The sequence below is a fragment of the Euprymna scolopes genome, chromosome 28 (assembly GCF_053919585.1).
Source record: "Euprymna scolopes isolate OS-2025 chromosome 28, ASM5391958v1, whole genome shotgun sequence".
In the NCBI taxonomy this organism is placed as follows: Eukaryota; Metazoa; Mollusca; class Cephalopoda; order Sepiida; family Sepiolidae; genus Euprymna; species Euprymna scolopes.
In genome coordinates, this window is record NC_136509.1 from 54,705,442 (window position 1) to 54,732,920 (window position 27,479).

At 32.7% G+C, this 27,479-nt stretch overlaps 1 protein-coding gene across 4 annotated transcripts in view; it reads right to left on the bottom strand.

Moving 5' to 3' along the window:
• LOC145249633 (citron Rho-interacting kinase-like) overlaps window positions 1-27,479 on the bottom strand; it is a 384,140-nt gene that overhangs the window by 204,040 nt on the left and 152,621 nt on the right. For 3 of the 4 annotated variants that reach the window (XM_080111382.1, XM_080111384.1, XM_080111383.1), the window contains exons 30-33: window positions 23,894-23,968; window positions 21,680-21,763; window positions 13,447-13,530; window positions 4,388-4,471 (exon numbers count right to left, since the gene is read on the bottom strand). In XM_080111382.1, the coding sequence (XP_079967508.1) occupies window positions 4,388-4,471; window positions 13,447-13,530; window positions 21,680-21,763; window positions 23,894-23,968 (327 nt within the window). The remainder of the gene's footprint in view (window positions 1-4,387; window positions 4,472-13,446; window positions 13,531-21,679; window positions 21,764-23,893; window positions 23,969-27,479) is intronic. The other variant, XM_080111385.1, reaches the window with a different exon arrangement.

Sequence of the window (27,479 nt, forward strand, 5' to 3'; positions counted from 1 at the left end):
TCCTCCATCCCCTCTAACTACTTGAACATGCCTAGATATCTCCCACTCTGCCATAAGGTCTCTGACAGACATATGCATGGACTTGGAGTCTATATTCGTAATACCATCCCCTTGACTAGAGAAACAAAACTAGAATCGGACGATCAAGCCTTTATGTGCTTCACTTAACATGCAACATAACATTAGCTACTTCTATTTTCTCTACCACTCTCCCTCAACCCAGGACTGCACCATAATAAACAAGGTCTCTGACAGCATAGATAAAGCACTCTCCCTTGACACTAGTGCACAAGTACATGTATTTGGTGACTTCAATGTCCACCACAGAAACTGGTTTGGATTTTCTACTCACACAGACGCAGCTGGTACCACAACACATAGCTTTTCTATATCTAACTCCCTATCACAAATGGTTACATTTCCAACCCGTTTCCCAGACCAACAAGAACAACATGCATCACTTCTAGATCTGTTTCTGACCACAGTTTCCGATGATTGTATAACAAATGCCCACAGCCCACTTGAGAACGCTGATCATGCAGTGATAATGGTCGAAATCACCCTACACTCTAGAGCCAAAACTGAAGAGCCATTGCTCAAAACAATGAGATACTGGCTGACTGGGAAGCCATCAAGGATCTCATCAGAGATGCCCCATGGGGAAATATCTTTTCTCTTCCCACTGAACAGTGCACAAATGAGACCACCGAATGGTTCAAAACGGCAATTGAAGCGCATGTTCCCACGTGGAAATTTTATAGCAAGCCCCCACTCTCCCCAATGGTTTACTTCTACTTGGGCAACTGCCATTGTACAAAGGCAGCATGCGTACCACAGATTTAATCGACATAAGTCCAGTTCAAACAGACAGAAGTATATAGAATATATAGTAACTGTAAGAAAGAAATAGCGACAGCTAAGAGAGAATTTACTGAAACAACCAAAAAATGCATCAAAGCACAAAAATTAGGAACCCGTGATTTCTGGAAAATCTACAATAGTGTAGTAAATAATAGGCAATCAACAATTCCCCCACTAACCAACAATCATGAGGTTGTATCCTCAGCAACTGAGAAGGCTAACATGCTCGCCAGTCGGTTTGCCTCCAACTCCACACTGGACCCTGCTAACCGCCCCCTCCCTGACTTTCCTTTGTGGACAGATGCCACATTAGACGATCTGAAAATCACTCGAGTGGGCGTGCAATAAGTAATGCCCCTGACCCACTTTCAGTTGTCTGATCTAGCTGAAATTTTGCATGTGCAATGATTTATATCTCTACGGATTATGTGACAAATTACAGCTCTAAACTAATTGTGGTTTCTGTTTTACAGGTGTTTGAACTGAGTCAGGTGTAAAATGGAGCCTGTTAAATGTCGAGCAGTGATCCGGTTTTTGTATTTGAAAGAACGCACACCACAGGAGACTTTTGATGAAATGAAAGAAACTTATGGTGATAATGCCCCATCATATGACCTTGTAAAACGCTGGCACTGTGAATTCAAACATGGCCGGAAGTCTGTGGAAACAGCTCCCAGACCTGGTCGCTCACCCTTCTGCCATTGATGAGGCATCTGTCTGTCAAGTTGAGCCTGCCATTTTGGAATATCGGCGCATTACTATTCGCAAAATAGCCGAAGATGTCAAGATTAGTACAGGATCTGTGGAAACTATCATTCATGACCATTTGCACATGCATAAGGTGTCTGCCAGATGGATTCCCAGGTTGCTCACACCATTCCAGAAGCAAGAATGAGTCGAGTGCTCAAGGATGAATTTGGAGATGTGCCAAGAAGATGAGTCAAAGTTTTTCAAAAGACTGATTACACAGGATGAAACCTGGGTTCATCACTATGATCCAGAGACCAAACCCCAGTCAATGCAGTGGAAGCACTTGGACTCACTACCTCCAAAGAAGGCAAGGGTGCAGCCCTCCGCTGGCAAGGTCATGTTCAGTCTTCTGGGACAAGGACGGAGTAGTGATAACAGATTTCCTGGCAAAGGGTACCACAATTACAGGAGCCTATTATGCTTCACTTTTGAGGAAATTAAGGGAAGCTATCAAAATCAAGAGGCGGAGCAAGATCAGCAAAGGTACCCTCCTCCTGCAGGACAACGCTCCGGTCCACAACTCGCATGTCGCCAGATCAGAAGCACGGACGTGTTTATGAAATCCTCCCTACTCTCCTGACCTTGCACCCTCTGACTTTCACCTCTTCCCAGCCATGAAGTTGTTTTTGAAAGGAAAGCGTTCCCCAGATGATGCAGCCTTGATTTCTGAAGACACGTCGTGGTTGGAGGACCAACCTGGAGTGTTCTACAAAAACGGTCTCCAGAGCTGCATCAAACGATGGGAGAAATGCATAACTCTGGGTGGTTCCTATGTAGAGAAAGACTAATAACTGTGCCAAGTTTCGTTGCTCTACTGCTATAGGAAGTGGGTCGGGGGCATTACTTATTGCACGCCCCTCGACTCCTCAGGTTCATGCTATCATAAAAAACCTTGACACTTCAAAAGCATGTGGAACTGATCTCATCCCAGCTGTGCTATTAAAAAAATGCTCCGTCGAAGTAGCTCCAGTTTTCTCCGAACTTTACAACAAATGCCTTAATGAATCTTGTTTCCAAACTGCTGGAAAACTGCTTCTGTGGTACTAGTTTTTAAGAATTCTGGCGAAAGAACTGACCCATTAAATTATCACCCCATTAGCCTCCTCCCACTTTTTGCTAAAATATTTGAGTCCATAATTAACCAAGCTCTAGTCCATCACCTTACAGATACTAAACTTCTGACTGACCAACAATATGGATTTAGGCAAGCCCGTTCCACAGCAGATATCCTAACTGTAGTCTCTGAACGCATATACCATTCACTGGATATATCTAAGGCTATTGACAGGGTATGGCATGAAGGTCTCAGGAAAATCAGATCATACGGGATCACTGGACAAATACTTAACATAATTAAATTCTTCTTAGATAAGAGAAAAATTCAGGTTGTCCTTGACGGTCGTACATCTAAACAATATGATATAAATGCAAGAGTGCCTTGAGAGTCTACCCTTGGACGTTTATTATTCCTAATATTTATAAATGACCTCCCCGACAAAATTGTCTGTGAGATGGGTATATATGCTGATGACACCACGCTCTATAACAGGCACGACAGGAAAACAAATGAATACATATCTAGGGAAATGGCAGAAACACTAGAGGATGACCTCCAATCTGTAGTGGAATGGGGACAAAAATGGATGGTCACATTCAATGCTGCCAAGACTAAACTTGTTTCCTTCAATAATTACAAGAAACCTTCTCAATCACAAATAGCAATGGCCAAAGATCCATTAACTGAAAGTACTTCTTTTAAACTCCTCGGCCTAACATTCACAGGAAACATGAAAGCATTGCCAGGACCGCCGTGAGGAAGGTAGGGTCTCTCTACCATGCTAGAAAGCTACTAACGCTCGAAAGTATACTGTACCTCTATAAGGCCACCATTCACCCATGTATGGAGTATTCTTGTCATATTTGGGCTGGTGCATCTGCTACTAGTCTCTTGCTCCTGGACAAGGTCCAAAAGAGTGTCTCCAACCTGATAGGTCTTGAACTGTCATCTAAGCTTCAGCCTCTGTCCCACCGCCGAAATGTTGCATCTCTCTGCCTGTTCTACAAGTATTTTAATGATGAATGCTCTGACGAACTGCAAGCACTTGTGCCCCCACGACGTAAATACCCTTGACAAACCCGACAAGCAGCTAAATCCCACCCCTACACAGAGATCCCTAGATGTAAGAGAGCTTTCTACACCAGTAGTTTCTTCCCCAGAACCACTAGACTTTGGAATTCCCTTCCAGGTCCCTGCTTCCCCAACTGTACTGACATGCAGAAGTTCAAGTGTAACATGAATCGACATCTTGTTGCCCAACTCCCTACATAATATCCTAGTAGCTCATCTCCCTGATAGTAGCCCTCTACACCAAGGTGGCAATGTGCCTTGTTTGGGGTGAAAATGTAAAAAAAAAAATATTATATATATATATATATATATATTATAATTTTAATGCCTACAGACACTAATGTTTTATGTTTTTGCAATCATCAGTGCAGGAAGTGATAATTACTGCTAGTCAAAGGATTAAAACCTGATTACAAAGTTACCTTTAAGAGAAAGAGAAAGATAGTATGAAAATATGTTTATGGCAAGTAAGACTAAGTTAGCTATACAGAAACGTTTATGTTTCATTTCTGGGGGAAATCATCAATTGCTAATTTTCTCTGTGCATAATAAAGCTAAAAATACCAATTATGAGAATTGTGTTACAAATATTTCAGGTAACAAAAGTAAAATTAAAAACAAAAAAAAACTTCCTCCTTCTCAACTAACCTCCAATTGTCTCTGTATTTGCTTACACTTGCGTTCCAATCGCTGTTTCTCAATATTGTCTAATTCAAGTTTTTGCTCCAATTCCTAAACAAAAAAAAAGTCAACAATTCAAACAATGAAACATGTAACTTGTTTTGTTTTATAAAATCTAATTAAACAACAAATGCAAGATTATTTGCATTATTCAAACTACTATTCTCATCTGATGGTCATATTCACAATATTTCGGCTGATGAAACTTCGAAACTTCTTCAGGTGCATCTTTATGAACTTGGGAATTTATTAGTTGAACTCAAGAACCTGTATGGAATTTAAAACTAAACCCTTTATTTACTTCATGAGAGTAAATTGTTTCTATTGTGTCAGTCATGTCCAGATAGAAGTATAACATGTTATTCTTAGTTATTATTGTTCTGTAGTAGAGTTGCAACCTTCAGAAGACCGTCAATCTTTGCAACAGCAAACTTGGCCTTTTAGTTAAGAACCAAATGTAGTATTTGCTTTGATTCTACACTTAGTCGATTTTGTCCCCGGTCAGTGAAAGAGAAGTCATTCCAGACTGAGGCAATTTTAATTTTTGTTCCAATCCAGAATGCCTATTTTTGTGGAGCTGGATCTTTCCCACATTAAAAACCGACCTTGTGTTTACCTTGGCCCTCATGGGAGGCAAGTAAATAAGGAACATAAATTAACACTTGTATCTCGTCATATCTGATGGCACAAGAACTGTCTATCCTTGTAGATTAAATAAAAAGTTCAATTCAAAATTTCATACAATTGCCAGAGTTCAAATCGAAAGTTCCTATATTTGAAATGATGCACATAAAGAAAGCTGGAGTCTACATTAGTTGAAATGTTATGAACATAACATTAGTTGAAATGTTATGAATATAACATAAGAATAATAATTCAAATAATTTAAATGCAAATTATTAATACTCATCTAACAAATTCCAAAATATTTTAAAGTTGATTTTAACCCATTGTCAATGAATGTTGTGAGATCACACTTATTAATAACTCTCGGACATCGGTGACAGCTGGCACTAGTAGGTGGGTATTACAACTTATATTCTTCGGTGCCTTTGAAGCAAGGGTCCACATGTTTACAAAAGATATGACACTATTCAAGTTTTTCTCATGGAGGCCAATTTAGATCATTTTTTAGAGTAAGGTTATATGGTTTGTCATACCATTTTTCTGAGTCAAAATTTAATGAAGAATTAAAAAAAACTGTAAAAAATACAAAATCTGGCTGAGTTTTGGAGATATTTTAGCATTTTCAAAGTGTGTTAGATCGCTAAATAAAAAAAATATTATTTTGACCAGTTTCTCGAACATAATAAAACCATAGTCCATATACTGTTTTTTTTTTTTTTTACTAAGAAACTGAAATTGAAAATAAGATACTTTTTTAAAGAGGCTGGAAGATTTACTGATTATTAAATTCAGAGATAACATGTATGATCATACAGATGGCAAACAAAATAAGTCACTTTACAAAGAAAAACCATTAATCAAGCAGTGTATGACAATCTCATCCCTAAGGTTTACTGTTGCATGATATGCTTGGATTTTGAAGCCAGTGCAGCATCACTTAAGTTTTCACCGAGTTCCTGGATATGATGAACAGGTTTCTGGTTGTAGTTGTCCTCACCAACCCATTTCACAATCAGTTTATCTCTCTACCCAGAGAAGCAGTGTTGTAAGTGCTACTTCATTGATCCTATTGAACTGCATGCGATATTTGAATGTGGACTACCATCAAAATGGCTTTTTGATAATGTTGTACCACAACAACAGCATGAAGTGAAAGGAACAACAATTCAACTCTTGTGTTCAATGTAGTAAAACAATCTAACATCATTATTAGAACAAAATGATGAATATGTCAAAGTAGTATATACTGTGGCAATTTCCCAGAACTTCAAGTCTGTGATTGTGTACTTTGCCTACATTGTTTTGGACATGAGTTTTCTAGCATTTTCCTAGCATCACACCATGAAATGCGCACTTTTTCAGAAAATTTTGGATGATGTGTAGTCAATACTAATAAAAAAAAATTGGCTCATACATATTGTCATACATACCGGTAAGAAAATTTTCTATGAGCTGGATTTTTTATTTAGACTTATTTAGAGCCTGTGACTTAATTTATCAAAAAAAAAAAAAATATATATATATTTTCGGCTTTAAAAGCCAACGTTCTCTACAAAATTAGTTGTAACTTTTCCTGTTTGGATCAGATTTTGATAAAACTGGTGTTTTCTTATCAGTGGATTGTATGTGGTATTGGAATGACTAATATTTCACACTTCATGTATGCATTAGAGACTGTGTGCCTTTAAAGCTAAAAAAAATGTCAAATTTGGAAAAAAAAATGAAAAAAAATTGTCACAGACGAAAATGTGCATTCTTGCATGGCAAATCCCCAATAAGCGTTTTTGGTGTAGTTTTTTTATTTTTTTATTATTGAATTCAATCTACATATGGTACTTTCTTGCTTGAATGCCTTATTTTGTGTCTTAAATAAGTGAAATTTGAAATATGATGGCCTTAAAAATTTTTGTCACAAATTTAAGCCCATTTTTTTGCCACACAAATGGTACTCTAGCATTGAAAAATGTAAGATAAACCCTATATCATTTGGAAAGGTAAACTTATTGGCTACAGACCTAACCACATGCTTAGGTCTGTGTTTGTGAAGGGTGGCTGAAAATAATTTTGGCTTCATGTGAGAAAAACTTTGTGGAAACTTGAATAGTGTCATACATGACATGTCTTCCCCCCACACCCCAAACTCAACAATGTTGCCATCGTTTGGCCATCTGCAACCATCATAGTAGTTAAGTAGATAATATTTTTACAGCCTTTCATAATCATATTAGCATGTAAATTGCAATGACTAAAATTTCAAAAATCTTTCTTAAAATAATTGTGATTTTACAACTTAACAAAATAGGATATTTTTTGGTTCAATAATTAAACTTTTAAAAAAGATAAAAAGAAAAATTACCACAAAAGTTATTTTAAAAAATGTTACTATTTTCATTCTTTTTACATCATTTTACATTTTCCACAGGAAAAAAATTGTTTCTTTTGCTTTTAGGAATTCATTCAATGGCTAATTATAGTCTAATTAATCAAAATAAACATTACTTATATCATTCAAAGAAATAAACAATCCCAAACAAAATTCTTAAAAACAAATATGCAGACAGTACAGGAGATTCAAATATCAACCAATAAGAACACATGTTACAAGTAAAGCAGCAATGAATCATTTTGATGAGTCATAAGTCAAGGAATCTCAAACAAGATAACTGGAAAGAAGGGACTTTTACCTTCAAAGATGATGGAAGAAAACTGTTGTTAATATACAAAAGGTGAAAACATTGTTGAGTGTTGAATGAAATCTTATCAAAAATTTTTTTTATATATATCAAAATTAAGAGTTTTTTTATTTTTATTTTTTTCAAACATCAAAATAACTATTCTTTATCAAGAATTAGCTGCACCTGTGAAAATTTATCAAATCAATTCAAATATATTTTCCAAAGTGGCATTATCTAAAAGAGGATTACTTTCAAGCATGTATCCTATAAATACCCTCTCTTAGTTTAGATATCATTTTTTTCCCACCCATCATTTAATCTGAATCACTTAAGATTGAAATAAACAGATTAAATGCATCTTAAAAATGGATCCATTTTTATTTCATTCTCAACATTTTGATATTATAAATGTCTGTTACTCTATAGCTGGTAATTTGATTTAACTTTAATTACAATCAATTGCAAAATATCATATGCAGTCAGATATATTAGTATTATCAACTCCCGCAGATTATTCATATTAATTCATGATTTGGTTATTTTATAGGATATCAATTCTTTTTGGCTAATTTGATACCATATCTGATCCTTTTAGTCAAGGTTTTTATGCTTCAAGTTGTTAATATCTTCAAATATTAAATGGATTCTATTTTATATACAAAAATTGTACATTAATTTATTTTGCAAACAGTTTGTAATTAGTAAATTCTATTTTATCCTTAGATGAAACATTAACAGGTACTGCCACTGTGGGTCAGAATGGGCCTGGGAGTAATGGCAACTATGAGATTGCTCCACACACTTAAAAATTCCAAAATTTAGGCCCTTACCATCAGGTGTATTTTAAAGTCATATCCAGAATATTAATTCTTGTAGGCAAAAGAGTTTATGTTTAAACAGTGTACATTGTCATGGTTACCCAATTTGAGGATTTCAATACAATCAAAACAATTTAGTTGACCTAGGACGGAATTTATTGGTATTCCAATGAAGGTTCAAACAAGGATTAATGGGACAAACATGCAAAGTGATTAATGATTTACAAAAATCATTTTATAAGTTGCATACAAGGATCAGAAGACAAGGATTGTTGCAATATAAAGAAATGACAAAAAACAAAAAAAAAAAAAAAAAAAAAAAAAAAAAACAAACAAGCAAATCAAGACAAACATGCTGTTGGAACAAATCCTACATCTAAATGGCATGATCAACTTGGGAGGTCACCAAATATCTCATAAAATCCTGCCAATTAAAAATTACTTGCTTGGTACCTGCAGAATTTTCATAAATTTCAACTTGAATATTAAGATATACCTATTATTTTCACACAGCAAAGAAAATTTATCTGACTAGATTTTTTTCATCTGTAGGTTAAGATAAAAGCTTTATGCAAAACTTATCAGATTTATATTGAGCAAATAAAATCTTTGGAATCAGATCAAAATAGTGGACAGGATTTTTCAATGTTATATTCAGCAGAAAAAAGAAAAAAAATTATAACCTTGAAAATGTTTTTAAAAATTTGTATTATTTGCATTATGATTTTTTATCTTGGTTATTTATGTTCATAGCATCTCAGCTGATGTAAACTAGACAGAAAAACAGTGTAAAATGTTTCAAAGAAGCTGTGTATATATAAGTGTTGAGCACTTCTGAAAAGATATATTTTTTTTAGTTCAATACATCTGAACTTCAGTTGTAATATTAAACATCTGGACAAGATTAAAACTTCCCAAATGCATAATAAAAATTGTTCACATGAAACCATGGTGTAATAGTTAAAAGCTTTCAAGTTTAAGGTTATATTGTCTGAAATATTGTGAAATTGTGAATATAACAAAGATAAGAATAGTAGTTCCAATAATTGAAATTATCCACCAAAAGAATTTTCAAATATTTTCCAAAATTATCAATATATATATATATATATATATATATACATACACACGAGGTGCATTCAATAAATTTCCAGACTTTTTTTTCGTATGGCCACTTTTATTAATAGTACAAACATGAAACTCTAGTCCACTCTTAGTAATCCTAGTAATCTCCTTTGGTTGCAATGTGCTTGTTGTACCGTATCAACAACTTCTGGAAGGCCCCATGGAAGTTCATGTGTGACCCTCTTTCATCTCCTCAATTGTCTCATAACAACAGCCTCTAAGGTTTTCCTTGAGTTAAGAGAATAACCAAAAGTCACAGGGAGCAAAATCTGTACTATAGGGAGGGTTAGGAATTGTCTTGATACCCATCTTGGTCAAATAGTCGGTGACAAGGATGGCACACATTTGGGACAAACTTTGCCAAATTTTCTGCATCTTCAGTTCCTTGAAAATAATTGTGTGTACAGTTGCCACACTGATATCGAACTGTGTCTCTATAGATACACGAAAATCCTTATCAATGAAATTCTTCATTTGACCAATCAACTCTGATGTTTTGACTTCCTTACTCTTTTCACACCTCATCTTCTCTCACAGACTCCTTGCCTTCCTTGAATCTCTTATGCCATTCAAAAACTGATGTTCGATTCATGCAAGGTGATTAAAAGACTGAAAAGAAGGCTGAAGCATTCCATACATTTTTATTTTTATGGCATTTTTTTTCAAAGTTAAAAACTGAATTTCATTGCATATCAATCTTCTAAAGTATCCTTATGTCCAGATTGCATTTTTTAAATTCAATAGCTGTGACAATGAGGTTTTAGTAAGGCGTATTCCAATTCCTGCTGTAGCTGTTTATTTGAACCTGAAATCATAAAAATTGGTCAGTCATCTCATAAGATGTACAGAAATAACATACTGAATTTTCAAGAGTTTATGACAATTTTCAATCCCTATACAAAAAGTCAGGAAACTTATTGAAGACACTTTGTGCATGTGTATATATATATATATATATATATATATATATATATATAGTGTGTGTGTGTGTGTGTGTGTGTGTGTGTGTAGGTACAAACACTAATGTAAATATCCTGAAAAAAAAAAAAAAAAAAAAAAAAAAAAGTTATTCAATTTTAATATTTCCCTTAGAAGAATATCTTTTCACCATAAGACATATGAAACATGTTATAGGACTGTGGCAGGATATAGAAATGACACAAGTGATATAAAAATAAAAAAGGTTTGCAGAATTGGTGAGAGTCAAGTGCAGGCAAAATAGAAAGCAAGTTTAATGTTGTGACATAAATTTTTAATTACTATTTTGAAAATATTTTTTCAGGCTAAAAGTAGAAAATTAGTTTTATTTTTAAGTGAAAAAAAAAAAGGTTAAAGACTCTGAATTTATCCCCCCCTCATTTTTCCAAATGGTTAATTATGATGAAATAAGTTTTATTTTAATTATGAGACTGTAATTAAATAATATTTAAATTAATAAGAATACTAATAATAAAGTAATTTATTCAATTTGGTTATTTTAAATAAAAAGTGCAAACTATGGCAAAGAAAGATGAGCAACAGAAAAGAATATAAAATCCCATCACCAAATTAAGAATAAATCTAGAAATTTTGTGATTTGAAAATATTAAGACAAAAATGATTCACTTGACACAAAATATGTCAATTTTTTGGATGATGATATTTACAACTGTAAAATACAAAGATATTTTCTAATCTCCAAAATAAAAAATTGTCTCTAAACTTTAAAAATGTTGCAGATTTGATTATGAAAGAATTTTCTCTCAGCATTAAAATTCTCAAATTTGTTTGAGCCAATGTTAGTCACCTAATTGGACTGAGGAAATTTATACCGTTTTATTATTTCATTAAATGCCATAATCAATTTCTAAGCTCATATTTAAACTGTGTTGAACTATTAAATTTATACAAAATATATCTCTCAAAGGATTTTGGTACTTGTTTAGTTTACTGAAAATAACATTAAAATCGACAAACAAAATAATTAACAAAGAATTTCTCTAAAGATGGCTACAGGGAGCTTTAAATGATGATATCTCAATTACTCTTTGATCTATGTAAGCAGTTTGGGGATCTAAAGCATAGGTTTCAAAGATTAGTAAACTCAACATACAATGAAAGATGAAAACAATTTGGACAAAAAGAACACAAAGCTTGTAGCATGGTGGTTTTCTGTTATAGTTTAAAAGGTGAGGGTGATATGTTTTGCATTTTTCTACCTCTATGCACTAAGGATAAGAAAGCTTTACTACACTAACGGTCACCATGCTAGTTGGCAAGGTATTAAAAGGAGTAGAATAAAAAATAAATCTTAGGTCTCATTATTGCAGAATCTGTTTGAAATACAGCCCCCCTCCCTCCCCTTAATATGCCAGTTCTTCTTCAGAAAGCGACAGTTAACCATTTTCACCGTATTGTTAAATTTCATGGTCGCTCAAAGTAAAAATGTTATGCTTTGTCAAGTTAACCCGATAAAATTATGGAGAGATACCCCCACCCAAATATGGCAAGAAGGATCTTATGCACAAAAAAATTTTAATCAATGTCTTTTTGTTTCTACAATACGTTTTCAAATCTTCTGGGGGTCAGGTTTTCATATCTTCTGCTGAAATTTTTATTATATAAATAGATATCTGATGAAATATGTAAAAACATTAATAAATCATATTTTCTAAAAAAGGTTTAAAAGATTGAGTCGGCATAATGTTAGGAAGACACTGGTTGTAAATACACTTCTCATGGGATAATGAGGTTTTCTTCAAAGTCCTGGATTAAATTCACTTTCCACAGTTAACATTTTCATCAGCATTAGCAGAATACATTTTTCAGAACACAAAGGCTTAAATGAACAAACTATTGAATTAATAACAAAACTTGTTTTAGTCAATCAACTTTTTAGAATAGCAAGTTTTGCTGTTGAAGTCCTTCAAAAGGAGAATTCTCAAGAATGTTCTCATAATTTGTAATGTTGCACCTAATATAATAAATTAGGCAAATGGAATGGTTAATAAACAGGACTTCCACTGATCTGTTTTTGGTTGGTGGAGGGTCATATACAGAGAAAGGGAGAATTGCACTCTCCTTCTCTCACTGCTGTTAAATTAGAGAAAAGATGTGTTCAAAGTGTTTTCATAGAAAAGACCTCTCCCCAACATTGGGTGGGATGTGTGCTTATATAGATATCAGAAATCAGCCATCTCAATTCATGTCACAGTTACAGTGCTTAAAGGAACTAATATCTAAAATCCTTAGTTCTCTACTGTAACCAACACTTTTGAATTTTCATCTTCAAGATTGGACAGCAACTGAAGCTTAGCATGACTGTATGTGCATGGGCTTGGAAAAGATAGGGATCAAGAACATTGTACTGACAAAGTTCGGCCATTTTTTCTTGATAGAAACTTCACTGTATTTGCTATGGGCCTAAGATTGTGTGAACCCAAGCTTTTTAGTAATCACATGTTCTATACAGAATGAATCTAAAGAAATCTTCCTGGGCATTTGTTTTTTAAAAGATCAAGGTTAAACAATCACAATCTTCACTGCCATCCCATCCTTAATAAAATTCAAACAGAAGGTGCAATAGCAATAATAGAAAGAGAATATATATATATATATATATATATATATATATATATATTTATTAAAGAGTAAGTAGTGGTTGCATAGAGATTAGTAATAAAAGAAAGAAGAGCAAGATAGAAGAGCGGTATCCCTCTCTCATCCTTGGATACCCAAACGAATGGTGCTTTGGTCTGAGGATAGGGATCAGTCCCTACCCATTACTGACCCACTCACTCACCATTATCCTCTCCCTGCGCTCCTTGTCCCGTTTCCTCACTTCTGTCTTATCAGCTTTCAACCTTTCAATTTCAAGTTCTTTACTCTGCAGAAATCACACGCAATTAACAGCAGGTTAAGTACAAAGACATCGGCAACATTGTGGAAATAAGCTTCACAACTTTTGTAAATATCTCCTTAAGCATTTATGAAAATCAAACTGTAGTTATGGAAGGTCCAAGTACCCTATAATTAATAAAGATTACTTCCTGTATTTCTCATTTCTACAAGACTTACATTTTAATAGTAAATTAAGACAATAATCAATCATTGAAATAAAAATACAATAAAGTACAAAAAAAACAAAACTTTTACGTTAAATTTGAAGGCTACCATGTTGTATTTAGCCAGGAAGCATGCCAGCAGAACAGTGTTCCAAAGGCAGGCAGTTCTGGGAAAGAAGCTTTGTCCATAGAATCTGCGTTTACATTTAGGCACAGATAGAGAGTGGAGAAAATCATAAATAGTAATTTTAGCTGATCAAGTGTTTTTCTGAAAGTTTAGCAAGGGGGGGGGGCATAGATTGGAGTTCAGATGAGCACTCACCATGAAAATAACGATAGAGTCAAGACAAAGTCATGACATCTCTTCTGTGGGAAAAAGGTTGCAGAAAAGAAAAAAGGGCATCACCTACTAGGTTTCAAAGTCAGTTTTGAACTCTATCAAGGCGGAATAGGGTGTTCTGAGCAGTTCCTGCCTAGATGTGGCAACAGTACTCCATTGTAGGACACACCTGATTCTTATATAAACAGAGGATCGTATCGGCAGTAAGTACTGGAGTGGTGGAGTGATCCAACCATCTTCTCAGCAATCTTGGCAACTGATTTGATGTGTGTGTTCCATTTCAGATCAGGGGTGAAGGTCAGATCTAGAAGCTTGTCAAGACACATGGCTTCCCCAAGAGTAGAACCATTCATTTCAATTAGGGCATGGGTGGGAGTCAGAGTGATTATGATGAAAAGAAAGAAGTTTGATTTTCGATGCATTAAAATTAACCAACTACCTTTTTCCTCTTTGCACCACATTCTCAAGATCAAAAGAGAGAATCAGAAAGATTCTTGTCATTGCTGGCCTTTGATTGTGATGTCGTCTGCATAAATGTCTAAGAATGTGATTTGGGAGATCATTGATGAAGATCAGGAACAAAGTTTGACTCAGGATGGAACCCTCAGGGACACCAGCGTTAATACAGTGAGTTTCTGTCCATCGACAACTACTCTTAATAAGCCATCAGAGAGAAAGGATTTTATAACTGAGAGGACATTTCCTGCTATTCCATAGCTGGCGATCTTGTGAAGTAGACCTTTATGTCACATTTTATCAAAGGCCTTTGATATGTCAAGAGCTATTGCTCTAGAGACAAAGCCTCCATTGAGCGATTTACTAATCCTGTGTTATATAAGAGCTAGTACATCAGCTGTAGATCTCGCAAAACGGAAACCATATTGCATGTCACCAAGCAGGTTCTTTTTGCAGAGGTGGTTGACCACTTCTGTTTATCACAGTTTCCAGCAACTTACTCATGACGTACAGAAGACTGATGGTCTGTACTGAAAGGGAGATGATCGATCACCGGAATTTTTAAATACAGGGCAAACTGAAGAAGTTTTCCAAGGTGTTGGGAAGCATTTCTCTTTAAAACAACGTTTAAACAGCTTTGTAAGTATGAGAACTAGTTCTGGTTGACGCTTTTTGAGAACTATGTCTGGAATGCTGTCAGGGCCAGTTGCTTTACTAGAATCAAGGTTTTTGATAAGCTTGGCAACATCACGTACAGAAATTGTTTTCAGTCACAGTAGGGAATACGGGGGAGAGGCGGCCCTGATCACAACTGTTATTTTTATTGTGAAACATTTGACTGAAAAGAATTTATCTCCCTCTCTTTCGATATATAGGTTCTTATCCTGGATTCAACCTAGTAAAAAAAAATCTTTATGATGTACATACCTGTCACGGAATGAAAATGTCATATTCCAAAAATCACATAATTGATCAACTTGTTTTTTTACAATTTTTAGTGAGTTTAATAGTAAATTATAGCCATTACAAGGCTGGTTTTGATCACATAGTTGGAATTGAGTTGCCTCATTTATTAAACATGACGGATCAAAACAATGTCCCACTCAGTCATAAAATTTGATTTTTCTTTAAAAAACGACTTGATCAATTTACGTGAGTTTTTGAATATGACATTTCATTCTGTGATAAGCATGGTTTTTCTCTATTTCTTAATTTTAAGTAGGTTAAATTCTGTAATTGCACTACAGTTTTTAATCAATTAAAAACTGTCTTCCATTATGAAGCTTATGTAAATAAAGAAAATATACAAACTTAGAAACTTTAGATGAGAGAAAAAAAATCAAACCTAAAAATAATCAGCCTTCACAGTTTCATTTTATTGTAGCCAATTTGCAATTATGGATTATGATTAAAACAGATTTACATTTATTTAAAGAAATTAAAGTAACTGCTACAAATATTTACTTATGGAAATTAAAATTTGACTTAAAATATATTTTTTTTCTTCATCTTTCATCCAGTTTAATAATACTAAAACCTGCAGTAATAATAGGTATAAAAATAGCAAATATAGCCATTGCCTCTACATAAAATATATTGGATAAAACACTGGAAAATATGAATGCTTTTATTTTGAACTACTAGTCTTCTAATTGTTCATAAAACACAAATCATTCATTTAGAAAAATTGTGATAATAGGAAAAAAAAAATTTTTTTTCTTAAATCCAGCCTAAAACATCTGCTGAAATTGGCAAATTGCAAATATGATACTGATTTTGCTAGATCAACCATTGATAATTGACACATGCATTTTTGCTTCATATAAAACTAGCAGCTATAAATGTGTTTTATATAAAGACAAAAAGGGAGAGGGGATAGAAAAAAAAACTGGTGTATCAAAAGTCAGTAGAAGGACTTCCTTAAATTTCAACATGGCAATATAGTAGTGTTAGTTGTCTCTGCCGTGTGTGTAACATGCAGATATGTCAGGTGCCAAACTGCATCTTCAGTATAACAATATTGCTTCTGCACAGGTGCAACCACCATGTTTTGTGTGTTCTGAACAAAATCTTCCAATTACTTCACATACAATTGCTAGACCTTGCTACTTTTGGTGTCAAAGCTTCAAAATCTAACAGCTCTGGCAAATAGCTATATATAGCCAATGAACAGGTCTTTATGTAGACCAGACAATCTAGAAGCATGGTATTTGTGGACTCTTCAGAAGTTCAATTCATTCAACAGCAGCAGTAGCAAGAAGGATAATTTAAAAAACAATTGAAAAGGAAATAAGTAAAAAAAAAAGACTAGAACAGGATATTAAATGTATACAAATGTGTAATTGTTACTGCTGGTTTAGTTTTATTAAACTGGGCTAGGGTGCAGAAGAGTTAGAGGAATGTACAAGATTAAAGGTTATTCAGACCTTCCATAATTAACAAATCTGATTTGCATAGAAGAAACATGAAGGAGTTCAAATGAATTTCTTCATCTTGGCAAGTCCATGATTTCAAATAAAAAGCAACAGGTGATCACTGTTGTGCCAATATAGGAACAAGGATATTATAATATAGAACCAATGTGTTTTGTTATAAAAAAATTATGGTACATTTTCTTCCGTACTTACTTATTGCAGAACTCTTTACCACACAGATTTTTTTTTTTTTTTTTAAATCGCTGTTCACTTTCAACATGAAATATTTTCTCCCAAATAAAATTTCCTAATAAAAATAAAATTTGTTGACTTTGTAAAGATGCATTTCATTTTGTTTACATATTTTGGTTTTCAATTCATCTACAACTTTTATCATTATATTCACTTGCAAAAACCAGTTGCCGCCTTGCTTATCATTTTCAAACTTCAGTTGCTCTTAATGTTCGTGTTTGATTTCATTTAAATATATAATTACTTCCTTATGAATAAAAATATTTACACATAATATCTATTAAAATGGAGATACAGTGGTACCTCGGTACTCGACTATAATTCACTCCATGTGTTTGTTCGAACACCAAAATGTTCAGCAACCAAAACAATATTTCCCCTTTAAGTGAAATAGAATTGGTTCCAGAGTTTAAAAGTCCCTTTTTATCAGTAAACTTTGAAGATTTTATACATTTAATAGCACTGACATTTCATATTCCATTGCAAGCGCTGAAACTTACCTCTTCCAAATTTCTCTATCAGTTCCTTTTTTTTCAAATTGTCATTCGCACAATTTTCCATTTTGCACTCGCTTTACTGCTTTTATTTCTCTTTTTTTTCTTTTTATCCAATGGTAAACGAATGTCCATTTCTTCTTTGTTTCTAAAGTCATTTTTACGACGCTAAACCGATTATTTGAACAATAAAGTTTTTTTGGCACAATTAATTATTGTCCCAAGATACATCTGCTTTGTTCGTCGTATTGAAGTTTACTCACATTTTATTTATTTATTTTTAACTTTTTAAACACCTCAATGTCCTTTGGCATCCCACGCAAAAAAGGGGTTGACCAATCGAATTGCGTGGTTCTGGTGCAACGCTGATGTACTAAAAAATAACTCAAACACCGTCTAGACTGTCAAAGGGGTTATGATAACGCTGTTCTAAATATAACTCTCGTCACAAAGTTCAGACTCGCATGGGGACATTGTCAGAGTGGGGTTGGGTGGTCACACTACTCTTCAAAATATCATGACCAGTATGCATTACGTTCTATTGAGGAACACTGCTACTGGTTTACATTTGGAGCGATGCCGGCAGTTCGAACTCTGAAATTTCATTTGACTACCAAGACAAGAAAATCTCCAACTTTTGGTTCGAACACTGAGTTGTTCGACCACAGAAACGTTCAACAACTGAGGTATCACTGTATAGGTATTATTATTATCAACTAGTGCATGCATGCCAGCAAAAAATTATGACAGCTCCATTTTTTTAATACAGCTTTTTAACTCAAAACTTTTATAATTAGAATTACTAGTAAAAAAAAAAAAAACACTTGGCATCTTGTTTAAAAATAATACTAATACTTGATGCTGCTGATGCTTGGTATGAGGCCATTTGGCCAACAGTAAGCAACAAACATATTTTGCAGCTACAAATATACATATCTAAATTTTAAAAAATATTTTGTAAACATTGTGAAACAAAACTCTTGTTTTCTTTACAAATTTTGATTCCCAACTTACAACTTTCATAATGAAATTCATTATTTAAAGAAAAAACAAATACTAATACTTCAGTCAACTACTGATATTTATATTAAATAAACTCCGCCATGGTACACAGAAAGGAATAACTATTTATACATACCTGTACTTAAAGAAACCCAACACAGTGTTATAATATAAAATACTTGCTCCATTATTCAAATAAACAGAACATGAAAAAAAAACCAACATTAACCCCCCCCCCTTTTTTTTTTTTTTTTTTTTACATAACAATAAAATGTATTTCCCTTTAAATAATTATTTAAATTCTTCTAATCAAAATGAGATTTATGTCAATGGTCATTTATTATTATTTTACATCAAGCCACCATAAACAATTCTCACTTTTAATACAATACTTTAGATCAGCTGCTCCTGATATTACCTACTGAATTATTATGGTTGATCATGAAAAAATAATAAAAAAGCAATTAACATAGCATGATTAATGTATGTTTTAGTTACACATTAAGAGGTGTTAATACAAGAAGTAATTTAACCCTTGGAAACAAATATATAAGTGAATTAAGCTTCAGCAAAAATGACACCATTAAAAAAAGTTGGAATTATTCTTTTTAAAAGAAATTATTGGCTGAGAAAATCAGTTACATTCCCAAAACCAATAAGATTTGAAAGCTGGGCACAAATGCATGAATTTTTACGTCAATCATTATAAAAATATTGTTATTGACAATGGCTCCTAAATTGTTTAAATGAAAAAATGTAAAAAAGATAAGTATAAAATTTCAAAATAGTTTATTTATTTCTGATCAAACTACTAAGATATTGAATACACTAATTTTTCAGTAGATATTATCTCCGATAGATGATGGGTTAAGTATTCTATTTCATCATAGATACCACAGAAAATAAAATATTTTCCATCGGCTAAAAGCAAATATTTATTTTGTGCTCATTGTTATACTCAGAGATTTATTTCTTTAAGAATCGTATAAATTGTACAATGCTTTTTGCTAAAAAAAAAAAAAAAAAAAAAAGTGAATGTTTGTGTAAAATTCTTTTGATAATATTAAGCAAAAACATATTTTTAATATTCTGCAATAAATTCTGAAAATATCAAAATAAATCAAGACATCATTGTTATTTATATAAAAACCAATAAAATAAGTGCACAAAAAATGTTTTGATTTGCAAATGAATCAAATGTTTTTGGTGTGACATTCCAGAAAGTAAAAGTTTTAACTGCATAAAGACAGATTAGTTAAAATGAAAAAAATTCAGTGGGAAGTAAAAACTTTAAAAAGTTGGAGACAAATTCCATTCAATGTTAATCTTTTTGCATACCAAACAATTTTGTTAACTAAATGTTAAAAAACAAACTATGGATGATAAGCAAAGTTGTGTATTCGGGGGCCGAAATGCTAGACTCCAACTTCTGAAATTTAAGTTTCAACTTCTAAGAATTCTGCTTCCACTATTAATAATATATATCTAGTATGATAATATTTATAGTATTTTTAGCTCGTAAAGAAGATGGGCAGGTTTGATAATTTAACCATTGTACATCAGCGAATACTTTTTTAAAAAGTTGAATAGCCTTGAAAAAAAAAAAAAAGACCTTGAAAACATCCCCAAGTGGCCTCCAAGCCTTGATAAGTGGTGACTTCCTTGTAAAAAAAAAAAAAAAAATGCCCATTTCTTTAAAATTAAATTATGAATAATACATTCTTTTATTCTAAATTTGATCTGTTATCTCTAACCAGTATCTGATCAGTGCAGATCACAACAAAAGGCACTAGATTGTTTTATGATTATTGTATTTGTAGTTTAATACCAGTTTTCAGCTTGCAAAAACCACAAGGACAGTGTTTTACATATAAAATCTGATATTCCCAAATACCCATCTAAATACATGGTAACAACATGAAAGAATTCCAGATGGAAGAAAAGTCAACAGCATATTTGTTTCTATTCGTAGTTAAGAACAAATCTGACCTAATTTTACTAGATATGTTTATAAATCTCACCTGTCTGTTTAAATGTATGTATGTATGCCTAAAACTGTATGTATGTATGCATGCCTAAAAATGTATGTGCCTAAAACTTTTGACAGAGGTGACGGATTTTCACGAGATCGGTATCCTTTTGAAGCTCGACCCATTGGACGACAAATATCGAAAAATTGGCTAAAAACATTAACTCCTCACCCTCAATCGGGCATTTTTCTGCAGGGAGGGGTCACTTTTTGTTTTGTTGAAATATTTATTCATGTAAATGTTTGGTTTTATCATTAGTATTTCCCACTGCACATTAACCCTTTTTAAATTATTTCATGCTAAATCATTTCATTTTGATAAAAGTTCAAGTTTACAATATCTTCATATATATTTATAAATTAGTTTTGTAGGCAAATTTAACCTAAATAGTTTGCAGATGATTGATTCTATTTAACCTATAGATAAGAAATGTGGCAGTGGCACATTTAGAATTGACAGGTTCCTACAGATGGTTTTGAATGATTTAAAAACATTTTTTTTTTTCATTATAATTTAATAAAACTTATTCTTTGGTTATAGCATATATGAAAAACTCTGAACCAAAAATAACCTCTGCACACCGGCAAACTTTTTGTTTTTAGACCATGGATGAGAACTGACTTAATTTATGAAATTTTGACTGTTTTATTGATTTATGCATATGGAAATTTAGCCATAAGAATGGATGAAATAAGAATTTCCTCCTATTATGAGTGATAGCACATTTTTACTACCGAATCATTTATTCAAAATTTGCTTATCTACTATGCTACGTATCACCCACCCCACTCTCCACGCAAATCTGGGCACCTCGACTAGCATAAAATAGCCATGCACAATACCAGTTCTGGATAAGAGGTGATTAATGCAAAATCAATTTTAGAAAGAAAAAAAAAATACTGATTAGGATATTTTTCTTTAAAATTTGATAATTTTTTAAAGAATTTATAGATAAACAAAAATATTCAAAAAGAAGGACCGACCTCAATTCTTGTTTTCAAATGACGTTCATGTGATTCTTTCAGTTTTTCTTTAGAAGAATAAGCCCGGATTTCGTCTTTTAATTGCTGAAGAAAAGAATTTTTCAATAAATAATCGAGTTCATAAGGAAATTATTTTTATGCTTTGGATTTGTTTATAACATCTTTTAGGTTCATTTATTGATGAAACAATACTCTTTGATTAATATATATGTGTGTGTGTGAATACAGGTGTATCTTTATTTCCATTTCCGTACGAAGAAAATGTGTGAAAGAAATGAAGAGGATAAAAAGATGAGAGAAAACTAGCATTTTCATTAAAAATAATGAGCTCATATAGACAGTTTAAAAATAAAAAATATTCCCCATTATTAAAAAAAAAAAAAATGCAACATCATCACATCAAAATGTTCAAAATTCTGTTAAAAACATTTCTAACTCACTGTACCTACCCAGCATTGTACGGAAATCTTGATTTCAATTTTGTATAATTTTTTTTTAAAGTAAGAGAGACATCTATAAATTTTTAATTAAAAAAAAAAAACGAAAAGTTTTGATAGGCGCTGAAAGGTATGACAAAAAATTTAGAAATAACAAAAAAACTAATTGAGAATATATATAAATACCATTTGCGGTTTAGCATTATTATTAGTTATATAAAGGAATTTCTGTAAGAGGGTTATGGTTGAAAATTAAGTTGATATATTCAAGGAAGTGACATCACAAAACAAAGTCTAGAGTAAGGCATGGTGAAAAGGGGAGAGTGTACGCTCTCTTGAACAGAAATGTTTTTTTTGGGAAATCCTCTCCTCTGGAGAACAAGTAATATTATTGTATATATGTAAAACATAAATTGTATATTATGTTAAGAGCAATATAAAGATAAAAGTAAATCTCAAAAGAAATATATGCTGTTGTTACTACTATGACTATTAAAGTGCTGTTATAAAAAAGGAATACTTCTACAGCCACTGCTATGGCCATTACAAAGAAAGTGACACAGACAACCTCTACACACAGTTATCACAACTATTAAACATAACAAAACTTCTGTTACGAAATGCACCAAACATATTTATAAGAGAAGAAGAAATGCATTATTAGCTCGACTCACTTAAAATCAACTGAGAATCTTTATTTTTGTTTCACTTTTCTTTTATCAATTTGTTTTTATCAATTTTTTTTTAAAATCTGATTTCAAGTTATAATTATTACAGTATCACTTGGTTATTCAATTAAACCAAATTTTTACAATCTTTATAATTGATTTGGTTCAGATAATGTTTGAATTTTTATAAAATCATTTGAAAATAAGTCATGCCAAAGAGTCATCAATTACATGTTTGTCGATCAGATTATTTCATTGTTTACAATGGCTATGGAAGGTACACACAAATCAAGGTACCATCATATTATTCTACATATATGCATTATCTAAAAGTCTATCTAAACACATGTAATTGTTTCTATGATACCGGTGGTGGGGGGATATTTTATGACAAATCAACCTCTTCTGGGATCATTTAATACCTATTTTCTATGGTTATTTGTATACATTGCCTACAGCTAAGTGGTGGTGGGGGAGGGTGTAATAGTGTGTAAGTGAACACAACAGATCAGATAAGCATTAGAATGTGACAGTCAATTCCAAAGTTTGTGACTATCACCTCCAAAAATATGGTTACTCTTTACAATGTTAAAAATATAAGAGGAAAACAAAAATTCCTAAAGAAAAAAAAACATCTTCCTAAAGATGAAGATAAAAATGAAGAATAATCAACATTTCTTTTGGTTTCAAAGGACTGATGAACTATGGTTCATTTGTCTTTAAACTTTAATTCAAGTTCAGTTTAAAGGTGTTAAACACTTTCAAATAAGTGCCATGTTCGTAAACAAAGTTCTATACTAAGATCAAACAATTTCTAAATAAAAATTCTTTGAGAAATCTATTGATATTGATTTTGTAGGGAGGGGAGTACAATAATATTATAGAGTTTGCGTTATTTTGGATATCAATAAATAACAAAGGTGTTTATTTTCTTAAATTGTAATGAATTAAAAGAAAACGAAAATACAAAGAAAGCAGGCAGAAAAAAAGAGGAGGAGGTAGAAAAGGAAAGGATGAAGAAAAGGAATAAAGAGGAAGGGGGAGAGAGAGAAAGAAGTAAAAAATAAAACAAAAAGAAACATTTTTTTTTTAAATAGATGATTGCTAACCTTTAGTTTCTCCTCAAGTTGTTGTTCATTTGTTTCCATTTGCTTGTCTTTCTTCTCCATCTGTTTCTCAAGATCCTATATCAAAAAGAATTTTAAATTCAAGTGGGAATATTTTTAATTCATAATTGTGAGGACATAAAGGGCTTCTTTGTCAGTTGAAAAATAAGATTAGTCAAAAGATTAAATAGGATGACAGTCTTAAGACAAGACATACCTTTTCAGAATTTCTGGTTAATTGGGAAAATTGTTTTATGGCATTAACCATTTGAGTTATTTAATGCTGAATCCATTCTTTAATAAAAGTTTTCACACTCAAAGTTCTTTATATCTTGAAATATTTGTTTATTTCTGGGGTTTTTTTTTCATTATTTTGATTAGTTTTATGACCTTGTTATTTTCAAAAGACATTATACTTTTCTGGTTATGTACTGCTGAATTTTGTTATTTTGGTAAAAGTTTTTATTTCTCAAGTTCTTCAAATATTTATAGATTAATTTGTTTTGCAGTAAATAGTTAGCAAATAGATTTTATTTAGATAAGAACCTTACAAGTACTACCACTCCCGGTTGGAGTTGTCATAGGATTAATAGCAACAAAGGAGTGACTCCACAAACCTCTCAAATTTAGGTCTTAGCAACTGATCCAGTTTAAGGTCACACTCATGAATTTCAGACAAGGACATCAGTTTATGTTAAATTACATAGCAAACTGGATCCCTTCTTAAAAATTGAATGAATGTGTATTCTTTATAATTTTTTTTATTATCTGAGAATTTAATATTTAATCAATGTAATAGTCCTAATGCCTTTTTTCTTCAAAATAAATAACAAAAATGTAAAGAACTAGAGGTGTCATTGTGGTTGGAGGATATGGGTCCATAAGAGATATGAAACACCGAAATTATTTTATATTAAATTTGCATAGCATTTCTTTGTGATACACGAAGATCATACACAAACACTACCAAGAAAGTTGACTAGGGAAGTGACTCATTGATTGATTTTATGGCATATCAACCTATGTGGTCATTTAATGGCAGAGTCCTTTATATACATTAATAGTTATAGGTTTTATGTATGTATCTGGTGTTCAGTGTCTATGTTTATATAATTAGATAAGGTATTTTTATTTTTTAAATTTTGTTGAGTAACTCTGTTATCTTCAGATATTTGAGAAGAGTAGTTGAATCTACATGAGTGAATGTCTTTTACAGTTTTTTCATTATATAGATTCAATCAGTTTGTTTTCAAGTCTTCGCATCTAGTTAATATGTGATTTACTGTGTATGGTTCCTGGCAGGGTGTGCAAAGTGGGGCTTCTTCTTTTTTGAGTAGGTAGGAGTATGTTATAGAGGTATGACCTATTCGGAATCTTGTTATTATAACTTCCTGCTTTCTGGTCATTCTTTTGTTTGGTTTCTGTTTTCCTATGGTTTCCTTGATTTGGTATAGCTTGTTTCTAGTGCAGGAGTTCCACGACTCTTGCCATGTGTTTCTAATATATTTGTTAATGATTTGTTTTAGATCGGTACGAGGGATCTTATCTTTGGTTATGGTCAAATTTAGTGCTGCTTTTGCTGCTTTGTCAGCTCTATCATTACCCTTTATGTTGATATGACTGGGTATCCAACAAAAGAGAATGCGTTTATCATTAGGAATATCATCAAATCTATTTAGGGTTTTCGTGATTATTGGGTTCGTGGTTTCCTGTTTTCCAGTGTTTCGAGTACTGATTTGGTATCTGAGCAGATCATAAATTGTTTATCTTTAGAAGATTCTATAAGATCGAGTGCCATACCAATGGCTGATACTTCAGCACTGTAGATCGATGTTTTGTCTGGTAATCTTTTGATTAGGATTGTTTTATTGTGTATGGCTGCACATCCAACATTATCTCCATCTTTTGAATCGTCTGTATAAATTGTTGAGTGTTTGGAATACTTATCTTTAATTATTTGGAATTTTTCTTCATATATGATTGGATTGGTTTTTGTTTTAGGGTATTTAATTAGGTCTGATATTATTTTTGGTTGTTTTGTCAGCCAGGGGGGATATTTAGGTTTTACAGATTCGTGTATTGTTGCAATATCTATCTGGGCTTTATTTATGGATTCTTCCATATGTAGGCTAAATGGTTTTATAGAATTTTCTTTTCTATCAAAGAGGTTTTTGTATTGGGGGTGGAAGACACATTTGTAGGCAGGATTAGTTGAACATGAAGCCAATTTTGTATAATATTGTAGTCCTAGTTTTTCTCTTCTAAGTGATAATGAGGGTTCATCTGTTTCTACATATAAACTTTCCACTGGGGAGGTGGGGAAGGCTCCTAGAGCCAATCTTAGTCCTTGGTGATGTATTGTGTCTAATTCCTTTATGTAGGACTTTCTTGCCGATCCATAGATATAGCATCCATAATCCAACTTGGATCTGACAAGGGATCTGTATAATTTAATTATTGAGTCTTTGTCTGCACCCCAGTGTGTATGAGCTACTACTTTTAAGAGTTGGATGGCTTTGTTGCATTTTTGTTTGAGGTATTTAATATGGGGAATGAATGTTAGCTTTTTATCGAAGATGATGCCCAGATACTTATACTGATCAACTCTAGGTAGAATTTCATTATCCAGTTTCAGTATTGAGTAATGATGCATTTTCTGGGTTTGGCAGAAATGAATGGCTTTTGTTTTTTTCTTTTGAAAATTAAAACCATTTTTTGTTGTCCATTCATTTATTTTGTTTAAACACAGTTGTAAATGGCGTTCTATTCTTGGAATATATTTTGATCTATAACAAATCAGGAAATCATCCAAATAGAGGGCACATTCTGTTCCTACATTTATATTTTTGACGATGTTATTTATTTTAATGCTAAAAAGTGTGACAGACAGGATGCTTCCTTGTGGTACCCCCCCCTTTCTGGTTTTTTACTGATGGATAGAGTATCACCTAATCGCACATTAAATTGTCTATTATTTATAAAATTTGTGATGAAAATGGGCATTCTGCCTTTTAATCCAAGGTCTTGTAGATCTTTTATAATGCCATGCCTCCATGCAGAGTCGTATGCTTTTTCAATATCGAAAAAGACTGCCGTAAGATGTTCTTTCTTGATAAAGGCTTCTCTGATGAAGGTCTCTAGCCGGATCAGGTGGTCCATGGGGCTTCCTTCATTCCTAAATCCTGACTGATAATCTGTAATCAGAGTATTTGTCTCAAGGTACCATATTAATTTGCTGTTAATCATTCTTTCCATTATTTTGGAAATACAGCTAGTGAGTGCTATAGGTCGGTAATTCATGGGATTTGTAGAGTCCTTTGATGATTTAGGTATAGGGATTACTATGGCCTGCCTCCATATTTCAGGGACGTTGCCACTTTCCCAAATATCATTGAATATTTGTAGTAGGTAATCTGTAGATGTATCAGGAAGTCGTTTTCTAAATTGATAATGGATTTGATCAGAGCCAACAGCTGAGTCATGAGCTTTGCCTAGGGATACTTTCAATTCATTTTTAGAGAATGGCTGGTTGTATTTTTCTGTATTATTTGTCTGAAACTGGAGTTTTTCATTTTCTGCTTTTTCCTTA